Source organism: Rattus norvegicus, chromosome 19 (assembly GCF_036323735.1).
Source record: "Rattus norvegicus strain BN/NHsdMcwi chromosome 19, GRCr8, whole genome shotgun sequence".
Classification (NCBI taxonomy): domain Eukaryota; kingdom Metazoa; phylum Chordata; class Mammalia; order Rodentia; family Muridae; genus Rattus; species Rattus norvegicus.
In genome coordinates, this window is record NC_086037.1 from 69,672,160 (window position 1) to 69,686,715 (window position 14,556).

The 14,556-nt window shown below is 48.4% G+C and overlaps 1 protein-coding gene across 4 annotated transcripts in view; it reads left to right on the forward strand.

Moving 5' to 3' along the window:
• Trim67 (tripartite motif-containing 67) overlaps positions 1-14,556 on the forward strand; it is a 43,434-nt gene that overhangs the window by 12,303 nt on the left and 16,575 nt on the right. For all 4 annotated transcript variants that reach the window (XM_017601304.3, XM_063278073.1, XM_063278074.1 and 1 more), the window contains exons 2-3: positions 11,297-11,392; positions 13,182-13,304. In XM_017601304.3, coding sequence (XP_017456793.1) covers positions 11,297-11,392; positions 13,182-13,304 — 219 coding nt within the window. The remainder of the gene's footprint in view (positions 1-11,296; positions 11,393-13,181; positions 13,305-14,556) is intronic.

Here is a 14,556-nt window from a genome sequence, read left to right on the forward strand (position 1 = left end):
GGACCAGAATTTGGTTCTCAGCATTCCATTCAGTGACTCATAATCTGTCACTCCAGGGCACCTGACAACTTCTTCTGGCCTCCTTGGGCACCCACACTCACTTCTACATAAACACACTCAGATACACACAATACACATTAATAATAATCTCTTTAAAAATCAGGTCAAGGGGGGGTTGGGGATTTAGCTCAGCGGTAGAGCGCTTGCCTAGCAAGCACAAGGCCCTGGGTTCGGTCCCCAGCTCCGAAAAAAAGAAAAAGATAAAGATAAAGAATCAGGTCAAGGCTGTGCTAGGCAACCACTTGGACTTAACCCAATCCTGCAATCTTTGATCCGAGTTGGTTAGGTAATGTCAACAAAACCAGGAGATTAATGGAATGTGATTAACCAGGAGGGTTTCCTAGTGGGAGAAGGAAGTCCGGTGTCACTCAGCAGGTCCTTGCCATCTGGGTGATCGCTTAGGCACTGAGCTATCAGCCGCTGCTGCTGCTGCTGCTGCTGCTGCTGCTGCTGCTGCTGCTGCTGCTGCCGCCGCTGCCACTTCCTGTTTTAAGCAGAGCTGACTGTCACTCTGCGCCCCACGTCCTTCTCTGAGTTTATGCCTCTCGGGAGCCTCTGTGCTGCAGTCTGCCCATGAGAGCTGTGCCCTCCAGTGTTGTCATCTCCCGGGCACACAGCCCAGGAGGCAGCTCAGTCAGTACCTCCATTGCGGTGCAAGGGCAAGGACCTGAATTTAGTCTGCAGAACCTGCATTAAAGGCTGCTCTGGCGGCCCATATTTGTAACGATAGCAGTTGGGGGGTGTGGTGGGGGGAGGGAGTCTGAGATAGCCAGGTCCCTTAGGCAGCCAGGTCCAGGCAACGGTCAAGGCCAATAGAAGGAGATTCCATCTCAAATGAAGGAGTGGAAAGGGGGAAGTGCCTGAGGAATGATAGTCCAGTTTGTCCTCTGACCTCCATGTGCACACAAACACACACACAGATACACACATTCACACAGACACACATACACACACATAAACACACAGATTCACACAGACACACACAGATTCACACAGACACACACAGATTCATACAGACACACACAGATTCACACAGACACACACAGATTCATACAGACACACACAGATTCACACAGACACACACAGATTCACACAGACACAAACATACATTCACACACACACACAGATTCACACAGACACACACAAAACACAGATTTACACACAGAGTCACACATACATATACACACATACATAAGCATACATAGACACACACAGACACACACATATACAGACACACTCATACAAATACATAGACACACATACACACACACAGATGCACACAAACATACACACAGATTCACACAGACACAAACATACACACACATTCATACATACACACATTCACACAAACACACACAGATTCACACAGGCACAAACATACACACACATTCACACATACATACACACATTCACACAAACACACACAGATTCACACAGGTACAAACATACACACACATTCACACATACATACACACATTCACACAAACACACACAGATTCACACAGACACACACAGATTCACACAGACACAAACATACACACACACATTCACATATATATATATACAGACATTCACACAGACACACAGATTCACACAGACACACACAGATTCACACAGACGCAAATATACACATTCACACATACATCCACACATTCACACACACACACAGACACACACACAGACACACACATACAAATACATAGACACACATACACACACAGATGGACACAAACATATACACACATAAACACACAGATTCACACATATATAGACACACACACATACACAAACACACATAGACACACATATACACACAGACACACAGACACTCACAGATTCACACAGATACACATATACACAGACACACACACACACACACAGACACATACATACACACATATATATATACTATATATACACACAGACATACACAGACACACAAATCTATCACAGCAAAAGCAAAATAAGCAGATAATAGAGTGGGTAAACTGCTGGGCAATTTTGGATACATGATATGTCCTAAAGTGTGAATAAAATAATTCACAAACACCTCAGTGGGCTTCTTTGTTGAAGAAGGTGGGGGAAAAATCATCCCAAGGATGCTGAACTTCAGGTAGGACCTGGGGCTTGAAGACAGAAGAAAAAGGAGTTCTGCCCACTAGGAAGCAGCAGGGAATCAGGAAGCAAGAATGTAACCAGATGTCGGGAAGATGTCTGTAGTGAGTGTGAACAGGTAGCAGGGGCGGAGAGATGAACAGGCAGGAGGCTGAAGATGTAAGGTTGAGGGTCTGGCAGGTGAAGGACTGAAACACAGTGTGATGGGCTCATGGAAGCCATCGGAGGGGCCTAAGCTCGGTAGTGATGTTTGTTTATTTAAAATAATTATTTTAGGGGTTGGGGATTTAGCTCAGCGGTAGAGCGCTTGCCTAGCGAGCGCAAGGCCCTAGGTTCAGTCCCCAGCTCCGAAAAAAAGAAAAGGAAAAAAATTATTTTAATCTCTCTCTCTCTCTCTCTCTCTCTCTCTCTCTCTCTCTCTCTCTCTCTCTCTCTCTCTGTGTGTGTGTGTGTGTATGTGTGTGTGTGTATGTGTGTGTGTGTGTGTGTGTGTGTGTGTGTGTGTGTGTGTGTACATGCAGGTGAGTATCACAAGAGAGTGGCAGGTTCTCTGAAGCAGGAGTTATAGGTGGTCGGGAGTCACCAGACAAGGATGCTGGTAACAGAACTGGGGTCCTTTGAAAGAACAGCAAGTGCTCTTAACTGCTGAGCCATCTCTCCAACCCGGTGATATTTATTACTAAGAAGGTCATTCTAATCTCTGTTTGGGAACAACAAAAAGCAGGAAGTCAGGCCGGAGAGGTGGCCTAGTGTCCTTTGTGGGATTCTCACACGTTTTCATAATTTTGCTCAGCTTTGCTGAAGACCCTTTTTGAATGTCTCAATCACTTTTCAAGCTACTGGAGCTGAAGTAGGGAGAGAAAGAAGCAAGAAAAGGGGTCTCTGTGAGGAAATGGCAGAGGGGGACCTAAGAAAAGGGGGCTCCATGAGGAAATGGAAGAGGGGGACTTAAGAAAAGGGGACTCCATGAGGAAATGGCAGAGGGGGGAACCTAAAAAAGGGAACTCCATAAGGAAATGGAGGAGGGGGACCTAAGAAAAGGAGGCTCTATGAGGAAATGGAGGAGGGGGACTTAAGAAAAGGAGACCCCATGAGGAAATGGAGGAGGGGGGACCTAAAAAAGGGGGCTCCATGAGGAAATGGCAGAAGGGGACCTAAGAAAGAGGGGGTTCCATGAAGAAATAGCAGAGGTGGACTTAAGAAAAGGGGACTCCATGAGGAAATGGCAGAAGGGGACCTAAGAAAGAGGGGGCTCCATGAAGAAATAGCAGAGGGGGACTTAAGAAAAGGGGACTCCATGAGGAAATGGCAGAGGGGGACTTAAGAAAAGGGGACTCCATGAAGAAATGGAGGAGGGGGACCTAAGAAAGGGGGACTCCATGAGGAAATGGAGGAGGGGGACTTAAGAAAAGGGGGCTCTGTGAGGAAATGTGGAGAAGGGGAACCTAAGAAGTTGATGGAGAGGTGTGGTGTTACTTATGGAATTTTGGTTGCTTTAAAAAACACAGGGTGTTTTCACTTTAGTGGGGGATGTGGAGCCCTTCCGATTGTCCACAGCAGCTGACCACGAATTCCCTAGCGCTCTATCAAGGGTGTGATTTTGCCAGCGGCAGATAGTTTCTGAGATTGTGTATTGCTTGGGATTCTGCGGGCTTTTCAGAGGGTACATAAGTGCTAGAGCCCTGGTAGGTGGGGTGGTGGGCTGTTGGTTATTGGTTGGTTGCGTTTGGTCATGGTTTGTTAAGTAGTTGTGTGCAAAGAGGAAAGAGGAGGGCTTGAGAGATGGCTCAGTGGTTAAGAGTCCCGACTACTCTTCCAGAGGTCCTGAGTTCAATTCCCAGCAACCACATGGTGGCTCACAACCATCTGTAAAGAGATCTGATGCCCTCTTCTGGTGTGTCTGAAGACAGCTACAGTGTACTTATATATAATAAATGAATAAATCTTAAAAAAAAAAAAAGAAAGAGGAAGAAAAAATTAGATACCCCAATGGTGAAGAGAAACATGCCCTGGGGAACTCACTCACAGCCCCTAAACAGCAGGAAGTTGTCTAAAGATAATGAACCCCCTTCCTTTTTATCCTTTTTTCTCTACTATCTAGTGTTAGGGGGTTGAGAAGATGGGAAAAGGGTGGAGAAGGGTTGAAGAAAGAAGAACCCACAAAGTAGAAAAAGATGGGCTACAGAGAGGTTGATTTTAAATAGTTGTTAGCTCTGGTCGTATAAGTGGCCAAGAGGCTCTTGTCACAGCAAGAAACCAAGAAGAGTGGCAAAACCAAGCAGGGTGGTGAATGCCTTTAATCCAAACACTGGGGAGGCAGAGGCAGGTAGGTCTCTGGGTTCGAAGTCAGCCTGGCCTACAGTGAGTTCCAGGACAGCCAAGCTACACAGAGAAACACTGTCTCAAAAAACTAAGAATAACAGGAAGAAGAGGAAGAAGAAAGAAAGAAAGAAAGAAAGAAAGAAAGAAAGAAAGAAAGAAAGAAGGAAGGAAGGAAAGAAAGAACGAACGAACAGCAGCATTCCACATACTACTGGACACGCATGGAGCCAGTCCTCAGGGTAAAACAGAAGAGGGAGTGGGGGAGGAAGTCAGGGTCCAGTGGAGCAGGGGGAGGTGGATGGGGAAGGATGAGGCATCTAAGCAGAGAGCCAGAGGCTAGTTACTTATTTATTTGCTTAGGTAATTTGAGCACAGGGATGAACTGCAACAAAGTCTCATTCGCCATTCTTGTCGCAGAAGCAATTCTATTACAGTTTCCAAGACCTGATCCAAGTCGGTATTTGGTTTTGAGATACCAAAGACTTGAGCTAGGCTAATCATGGAGAGCTCATCTTGATTTTAGGTACAAAACTATAACCTGCCCGGTCCTAGAGACACTGTTTTGGTTTGGGGTGATGAGGGCCCCACCTGGCTCTGCTTGGCATTGGTCCAGCTATGGTTAAGGTTGAGATTCCAGTATGGGGTTTGCGCCTGACACTCCCCCTCCAGACTCGTTCTTGTTGCTGACCGTGCAGGACCTGAGCTATTCTCTGGTCTGCAAGCGCGACTTGTGTTCATTTTCACTTCACTTTCCCAACCTTTGAATACTCTCAAGGTCTCCAAATGAGCATTTATTCTAACACCGGAACCGGCTTTAAAAATAGAGTTTCATCTTAATTAGACTCTTATCATCCACACCTGTCAATGACTCCACGCAGCCAACAGAGCCTGGCGTGATCTCTTCATTCCTCAGTCATCTTTATACGCCGCACACATAGCTAACAGCGTAATTCAAGAATCCTGTGAGCAAGGATCCCGCCTTACTGTGACTTTTGTACTCCCAGCGCCCAGCAGGGCAGCCGGCACTCAGGAATCCACAAGAACCTTTACTGAGTATTGAATAAGACGTAACCCTGGAATGTATGCTAATGTCAATACCGTAGATTATTAGTTCAGAGGAGACATTAAGAACTGCTCATTGACTCATGGAGCTGAGAGACTCACAACAGAGTGTGAGAGGACAAGTTGAACATCTTTCCAGGTGCCTGTTTCAGTGCAATGTGAACTCACTGCCGGCTGCCCTCTCTCCCCCTTCCCTTCCCTCCCCTCCCCCTCCCGTGCCTTACCCCCTCTCCTTCCCCGTCTCCTTCCCTCTCTCCCTTGTCCTCCTTCTTTCTTGACATCTCCTGTCCCTTTCCGTGTCCCCCTCCCCTCCCTCCTTCCCGTTCCTGCCTGCCTGCCCGCCCCTGATTTTTTTTTTTTTCTGTGTCAGAAGCAATCAGTTGATCTCACCAGAGGACTGGCGCCATCTGGGAAATGATGATGTGACTTTTCTGTCTTCTTGCCTGAGAGAATACACTGGGTGTGAATGCCCCATGGATGGAGGAGGCCAGGGCAGGCAGAGGAAGCAGGTTACAGAGATGGGGATCCTGGAAGGCAGTCACTTGCCATTTGTGTTAAAGACAATGTGCTTTTTCCTGCATGCTCTTGTGCACGGGAGCACACTTTTATGGGGATGAGGAGAGAGGCCAGAGGTCCACATCCTGTATCTTCCTCAATGGTTCTCCACTTTGCATTTTTGAGATCACTGAGCCTGCAGCGTATTGATGGGGGCTGTCTGGGTCATGAGCTTCAGGAATCTGCTTTTCACGCCATTGGTGCCCGGGACCCAAACTCAGGGCCCCATGCTTGTGCGGAGCCATCTCCCCAGCCCAGAGACAAAGCATTTTAATGACTTAACACAATGTCTGCCTCAAGTCACAGGAGGGAAAGCCAGGAAAGCCGTGGTCACTGCTATTGTCACGATTATCACTACAAAAATAGAGGCTGAGTGTGCTGCAGACTGCTTCCCTGCCCAGGTGGTACAGGAGAGAACGATTTAGCCTCAGCACCCTCTGATGGTAGGGCTTAGACAGGACATCTATTATAACTGTCCTGTGAGAATTAGAAGCTTGTAGGCTTGCCCTAATTGTCCTGTTCCCCGGCTGACTGGGGGGCCATGCCACATTCAGTGAACATCTAGACCAGCAGTTCTCAGCCTTCCTAATGCTGTGACCCTCTAGTTCATGAGTTTAGTTCTCATGTTCCGGTGACCCAACCATGAAATTATTTTGTTGCTACTTCATTTTGCTACTGTATTATGAGTTGTAATGTTTTCTGGTGGTCTTAAGTGACCGCTGTGAAAGGGTCATTTGACTCCCCCCCAAAAAGGTCATGACCCATAAGTTGGAAACTGCTGGCATAGAGAGAGCTTTTCCAACCTTATGGTCTGCCACTAAACAATGTATCGAACCCAAAAGATCTGGTTCATTTGAAACTGTGTCTTCAGGTCAGTTTCTTAGCTTCTGTGAGCCACAGGAAAGGCCTGTGTTGTGTGTGTGTGTGTGTGTGTGTGTGTGTGTGTATTAATCAGAAAGAGAAAGAGTTGGCAGGGTGCCATCAAAGGTGCTGGCACCTGGCCGGCCTCTCTTCTGGAAAGTTTGATATCCATTTGTGTTATGAGGACAAAATGCACGTACGCCTTGATTTCATCTCATGAATATTCATGAAGGACTAGTGGTAGAAGAAAAGACTGTACTTTTCATTGGCTGGAGTTGCCCTGATAAGTCAGTGCAAACCAGGTGGCTTAAAACAACAGATCCATCCTCCACACTGCTGGGGCTGGAGGCTGAAACCAAGGTGTCAGCAGGCACACCACCCGGTCCCGCCCAGGCCCCGCCCCCGCCCTACAAGGATCCAAGAAGAATCTGGTCCAGCAGTTCCGTGGTAGTTCTGTAGCTCAGTCTTTCCAGGATTCTCCGGGTGTGACTATGTCAAACTTTTTGTCCCTGTGACAAAATCCTAAAAGAAAAAAAAAAAAGGGGGGGGGTTGGGGATTTAGCTCGGTGGTAGAGCGCTTGCCTAGCAAGTGCAAGGCCCTGGGTTCAGTCCCCAGCTATGAAAAAAAAAAAAAAAGAGAGAGAGAGAGAGAGAGAAAAAGGGGTGGGGGTGGGATTGTAACTAAGGCGATGGCCGAGTGGGTGAAGCTCACCATGCGAGCATGAGGAACCCAAAGAAGAGCATGGCCGCATGCATCTACATTCTGGCCGCTTTTCTTTTCTTTTCTTTTCTTTTCTTTTCTTTTTTTTAAGATTTATTTATTGTATATGAATACACTGTAGCTGTCTTCAGTCACACCAGAAGAGGGCATCGAATCTCATTACAGATGGTTGTGAGCCACCATGTGGTTGCTGGGATTTGAACTCAGGACCTCAGAAAGAACAGTCAGTGCTCTTAACCACTGAGCCATCTCTCCAGCCCCTGGGCGCTTTTCTAGGTGGTCAGATTTTGCTTAAAATCTGTTTCTTTTACTTTGGTGAAATGTGGCCAAGGCCTTTGGAGGTGATAGTTTTAACAGCAGTTCTCTCTCTCTCTCTCTCTTTTTTTTTTTTTCCTTTTTTTCAGAGCTGGGGACCGAACCCAGGGCCTTGCGCTTGCTAGGCAAGCGCTCTACCACTGAGCTAAGTCCCCAACCCCAGCAGTTCTCAGTGGGTCTCAACTCCTTTGGAGTTGAATGGCACTTTCACAGGGCTAGTATATCAGATATCCTGAATCTCTGATATTTACATTACAATCACAGCAGTAGCATAATTACACTTACAAAGCAGCAATGAAGATAATTTTATGGTCGGGGTCATCACCACATGAGGACTGTATTAGACGGTTGCACTGAGGACCCCTGCATATATGCCTGGTAAAACTGTCAAAAGTGGAACTTGGGGCCATCTTAGTCCTAATGCTGGGTCAAAAGCGGCTGCAGAACTCAGCTCCTCGCTGCTGGGTCTCCATGCAATCCAGACACCTCCCCGACCTGTCATCCAAGCAAAAATAAACCATTTGTTCCACAAATATTTATTAGACGAGACAAGCAAGGTCTCCATCTCTCAAGACCAAACAGTTTAGTCCCAAGAAAAGTCAGCACGGGAGGTTAGTGGAGTGAAGGTAAGAGCTGCCGATCTGATCCCCCTCCACCAGGCTGGAGGGAGAACCAGACCCAGAACCCAGAACAGGGAGAAAAGCTGTTTCAGGAGGCAGCAGATCCTTGATACACATGGGCATAGCAGACAGGGGGATGCAGAGCTGGCTGTCTTGATTTGTTTGTTCATTTGGTTGACTGATTGGTTGAGACTGTGTCTTATTCTATAGCCCAGGCTGCCTGGAGCTCATGTAACCCAGGCTAGCGTTGAACTCACACATATTCTCCTGTCTCAGCTTCCTTAGTGGCAGGCTTACAGGTGTAAACAACTGTTTTCAGCTCTTTCTTGAGTCTTGCTTCCTATGGTGGCCTTCCAAATCCTCAAACCTCAGAATTGGTCTCCCTCAAAGTCCTCCCTGCAGCTGCCCGACTGCTAACCCCTCGAGGTGGCCCAGTGGGTAACTAGCCTTGGGACCACTGGGCATGGGGTGGGCTGCCCATGAAGACACAGTGTGAGGAAGGACATGGCAGACAGTTTCCAGGCCAGATGTAGCTAGTCTCAGTTAAATAACTAAAGAGCCACCCATCTCATTGATGGCCAGTTTATGATGTTTGCCAAAATTGTTCTGCCCGGAACCCTGGTCAGATGTTGTTTGTTTTGTTTTGATGAACTTAACATTATTACCGAGACAGAGTGTCACAACATGAACCAGGCTGGCCTTGAACTTGTGATCCCCCAGCCTCGTCCTAATGCATACTAGGATTACAGGCATGGGCCACCATGCCCAGCTTGGTTTATGTCTTGAAGGCAGCTTCCAGAATTCTCTGACAAGGGCACAGCCCACACCGTGAGCTTGAGCTCTCGTGACCAGGTGCTTCCTTCTACTTTCCGCGCATTACCCTGTGTCTCTGGATCTGCTTCCAATGTTGCTTTATAAGAGGTTTCTTGAGGTCACAGCTGCATGGGCTGTTAAGTCTGAGACAGCGGCAGAAGCTGCTGAAAAAAGTGTTAGGGCCAGAATCTTGGGCTTCCTTCGGGTGTCTTCAGGCTGGAACAGAGGACTGTATTTCTAAGGAAGTTCTTGGAGGCTGATCCTCTCTGCAGGGCCCCACCCAAGAACGGTGGCCGGCCTGAACCATTTGTTGACTTATCCCTGCAGTGGATACTAATGTATCACAGTTCTGTATAGGAGCTCAGCCTGTGAGTCCCAGGCACCCTCGGGAGCGGGGAGGGAGGGTGGGGCGGGGCACAAGGGAGCGGTGGGGGGAGGGGGCGGCAGGAATGGCGGAGGGAAGCAGGGATGGCAAGCCTTCTAGGTTGGGCAGTTACTATGAAGGGTGAAAGGTTAATGAACAGAGGAAGGGAAGGGATAGATTTGACTCCCCAGGCTTGGCAAACAGGGTGGCTCCAGAGCTGACACAGGAAGGGGGGGGGTGTGAAAAGGAGGAGTTCCTGGTCTTTTTTTTTTTTTTTTTTTTTTTTTTGGTTCTTTTTTTTCCGGAGCTGGGGACCGAACCCAGGGCCTTGCGCTTCCTAGGCAAGCGCTCTACCACTGAGCTAAATCCCCAACCCCGAGTTCCTGGTCTTTCTGGTTCGACATTTCGTCTGTTCCATCTTTAACATTTTTACTTTGGAAAAAAAATATGACTCAAGTTAGATCAAAGATCTGGGCCTGGTTTGGGGGATTGTCCTATCCTTGGTGACAGAAAAGAGTGACTGTGTGGGATGATGGTAGGAACCTGAGCCTGACTGGGGTCTGAAATATTTACAGTACTACTGACAGGAGACAGATCTGTGGCGGGAAGAGAGGGGATTGGCCAGGCAAGGGCCTGTTTACCTTCTTGTCCAGAGAGCAGCAGCCATCAGAGGCCGGCTGTTAATTTCAAACAATTAGCTCACTAGTCTTTAATGTACTTTCGGGATCAGCTAACAGAGAGTAGTCAACACTCACCTGCTGGTTAGTTTTAAGTGTCAACCTGACACACCTATCATCACCCAGGAAGACAGTCTGTCAGTGAGGGATTGCTTAAGCTGGGTTTGCTTGAGGGCATGTCTCTGTGTGGTGATGGTGGTGGTGGTGGTGGTGGTGGTGGTGGTGGTGGTGTCTTAATTAAACTAATTAATGTGGGAAGACTTAGTCCACTGTGGGTGGAACCATTCCCTAAACAAGTAGTCCTGACCTGTATAAAAGAGGAAGAAGCTAGCCTAAAGCAAGCGAGCGCAGATCCATGCATTTATCATTCTCTGAGCTCCTGACTGTGACGGTGGCGTTTGGACTTCCTGCCTCCACTTCCCCATAGTCACTAACAGGCCATAACTGGAATGGGCAAATGCATGCTCTCTCCCATAAGTTGCTTGTTGTTGGGTTATTCTTACCACAGCAGTAGAAATGAAAACTGGAGTAATTCACCAACATCAGCTGGGAAATGGATTCACGCTGGTCAGGGCATGTAGCTCAGCAATAGATTATCTACCTAGCACATATGAGGTCCCCAGTTTCCCTCCCAGCCCCTCAAGTAAACGACAGCCACAGCAAAAGGAAAGCAAGCATGTATTGTCTAGCCCGTGAGGCGGTCATGGCTGCTTTTTAAGTGAGGACAACCCGGCGGGACCAGCTTGGCATCATGACGGACGCAGAGGCACGCCCTCCACACTAACCAGCTTCTCCATTGTGTCCTCCTCAGGCCCAGCTGTCTCAGGCCTTAAACGGGGTTTCAGACAAGGCCAAAGAGGCGAAGGAGTTCCTGGTTCAGCTCAAGAACATACTGCAGCAGATCCAGGTCAGTAGACTCTGGTGCCAGACAGACAGCGTGGCTGTCTGTCTAACACAGAGAGAAGCAGGGCAAGCCTTGGGACAAGTGGTTACCTGCAACGATTTGTTTTTTAAAAGAGGGTTGACCTGTCCGGTTGTACAGTCGTGGGTGATGAAGGTGCCACATTCAGCCTGCTTACATGCAGGTGACACCATTGGCACTCAGGTGCGCCCCTGTATCCAAATCTAAATAGAAACACCCGGTTTCCTGAATGAACGTGCCATCTGAGTGTCTACACTATGACCCATGCTGAGCCTGACAAACACAGAAATCAGGGAGCCTCGCTTCAGTGAGCTAAATGCAAGGAAGAGAGTTCAAGCTTGTGCACAAACAGAAGATCCACCTGCACAGAGGGAGGCCCGGGGCAGTTGGAGCCCTTGCTGGGGAAGAGGACGGAGGGTCCTGAACCCTCAGGGTTTCTTCTTCCTGTTCCTCTCATATCTTTCCTCATTATATATATATATATATATATATATATATATATATATATATATATATTTAATTTTATGCATGGTCTCATTACAAAGCCCAAGCTGGCCTCAGACTCTCAATCCCCCTGCTTCAGCCTCTTAAGGGCTAAGATGATAGATATGTGACGCCCACCGGCCCGATTCCCATGGGGAGTCTTAAGTCACAGTCTTTTTTATTTTTTTTCTTTTTTTCGGAGCTGGGGACCGAACCCGGGGCCTTGCGCTTGCTAGGCAAGCGCTCTACCACTGAGCTAAATCCCCAACCCCAAGTCACAGTCTTAAACATCACTTAAGTCTGATGTTTGGTGCACACAGATGTATCCATTTTCTCTGAACGCCACCACAAGAGATCAGAGATGGAGCGGAGGCAGCAACAGAAATGGATTCAGTTCAGAGTCTGCAAGTACAAGGTCACCGGCTGGCTCCTCCCGAGGCGCCTCTGCTTGGCTGGCAGATGGCAGTTCTCTGTGTCCTCGTGTGCTTGTCCCTCTGTGTGTGTGTCTGTGTCCTGATTTTTTTCTTCTTATAAGGACACCAGTCAGGTTGGACTGGGGCCACCCCGGTGGCCTCATTTTAACTTCCGGATTCAGACACAGTCACACTGCGTGGTCCTGGGGCTTATGATTCAGAATGGACCCGTGGGGACAATTTAGCTTGTAGCCAGAAGCCAGAATCTACCCAGATCCTAGAGGCCTGGAAACTGATGCAGACAGACAAACAGACAGACTCACACTACTTTGTTTGATTTACCTTTCCTGATTACAAACAGCAAAGTGGGTGTTACAGAGATCATAGAGTCTGGAAGATAGAACTGAGAAGATCACACCAATATCACACACACACACACACACACACACACACACACATACATACATACATACATACATATACATACACATACACACATCTCAAATATATGGGATCATTCTGTGAACAACTTGTATCCTGTTTTCTTTCTCCTCCTTCTCCTCTTCCTCTTCCTCCTCCCCCTTTTGTTCAAGACAGGGTCTCTGGGCCAGTCTTCAGCTCACAGTCCTCCTGCCTCAGGCTCTCTGGTGCTGGGGTGGCAGGCATGTATGGCCTCACCCAGGCTTTTTCCTCTTTATCCATCTCTCGTGCTCACTTTCCCATAGCGTTCAGCATCCTATGAACAGACCTCACACTCTCTGCACATGTAGACGTGCAGCGCTTCATGGAACCCTCCCTGGTGCACAGCCATGACGCACGCCGTTCCCTCTGGACCACGGAGGCCGGTGCCTGCTCAGCATAGCTCTCTGCTTCCCTAGGAAAATGGACTGGACTATGAAGCCTGCCTGGTGGCCCAGTGTGACGCCCTGGTGGACGCCCTGACTCGGCAGAAAGCCAAGCTGCTCACCAAGGTCACCAAGGAGAGGGAACAGAAGCTGAAGGTGAGAACGGAGTGACCTGTTTCTCTGTGCCTGGGGCTGGCGGCACCGCCTTAAGCAGCACTGCCTGGACCTGGACGTGGCTCTGAGTGGTCAGCTCTGGTTGGCAGGGGAGTCTCAAGCAGTCTCCAAAGCCAGGTGGCCTGCAACTTCCTGCCGTCGTTGTTGAATCAGCCTGTCCTCTCCCATTTGCTCTGGACTCCGGGGTCTGATGAGGGGCAGGATGGGAGGGTGGGAGGATCTTCTCTCGTCCTGCCTAATGTGTGGGACAGTGACAGAAACAGTCCGGCTCAGGTCTCCAGCTCCTTCTCCTTCTTCAGACCCTGATATCTCATGCATCTATAATCGGCAATGAGTGTGGCCAGGTTCTGCCAAGGAACTTTGAGTCCTGTTCCTTATCTGACGTTAAGTTACTGGCCCGGGGAAAGGCTCAGAATGCTCTGGAGTGGTTCCAAGGAGCTCTCTGCTAGAGGCATCCAACTCAATTAGCAAACACCATTTGTTTCTTTTAGAGAGGATCTCAGATAGCCCAGGCTGGCCTCAAATAGGTAGCCTGGGCTAGCCTCAAACAGGTAGCCCAGGCTGGCCTCAAACTTGACACATAGCTGAGGATGACCTTGAACTGCTGAAACTCCTGCTTCCACCCTGAGTGCTGGGATCTGGGCACGTACCATGATTCCAGGTTTTATTTAGTGCTTCAAGCATTCTAGACAAAGTACTTCACCGATTGAGCTAAATCCCCATCCCAGAAAACACCATTTTAGTGTATCTGTTTTTTGAGGTAGGACCTTGCTATGTAGTCTTTGGTGGCCACAAACAATGAAACTCAGTATTTATCCCAGACTTCCTGAATACCACCACACCTGGCACAGAAAGCAGCACTTTAAAGAGAAAAGGTTGTATGTTGGAAAGGTACAGTGGGTACTGGGAAGACGGTACAGACAACACCACCAAGCTATCCCTGATCAGTGGCAAGTCTGAGACAGACAGGACACTGGCTGCATCATGGAGACCATCATGCTCTTTGTGTGCCTGGCTGTCCAGAGCTCAGGATTCTTCGCCATGCACAGGCCTGTTAATTCCCCTGCAATGACTATAAAACACAGGAGCAGAGCGGAGTGGCAGCTATGGGGTGGGGCAGTTCAACACTGCCCTTCCGAGCTCAGGCACCCACTCACAAGCTGTTGTTAAAACCCGACTGCTTTTTCTCACAAGTGGACTCTCCCCCCCCATCCCCTCTCTCTCTTCCTTTCTC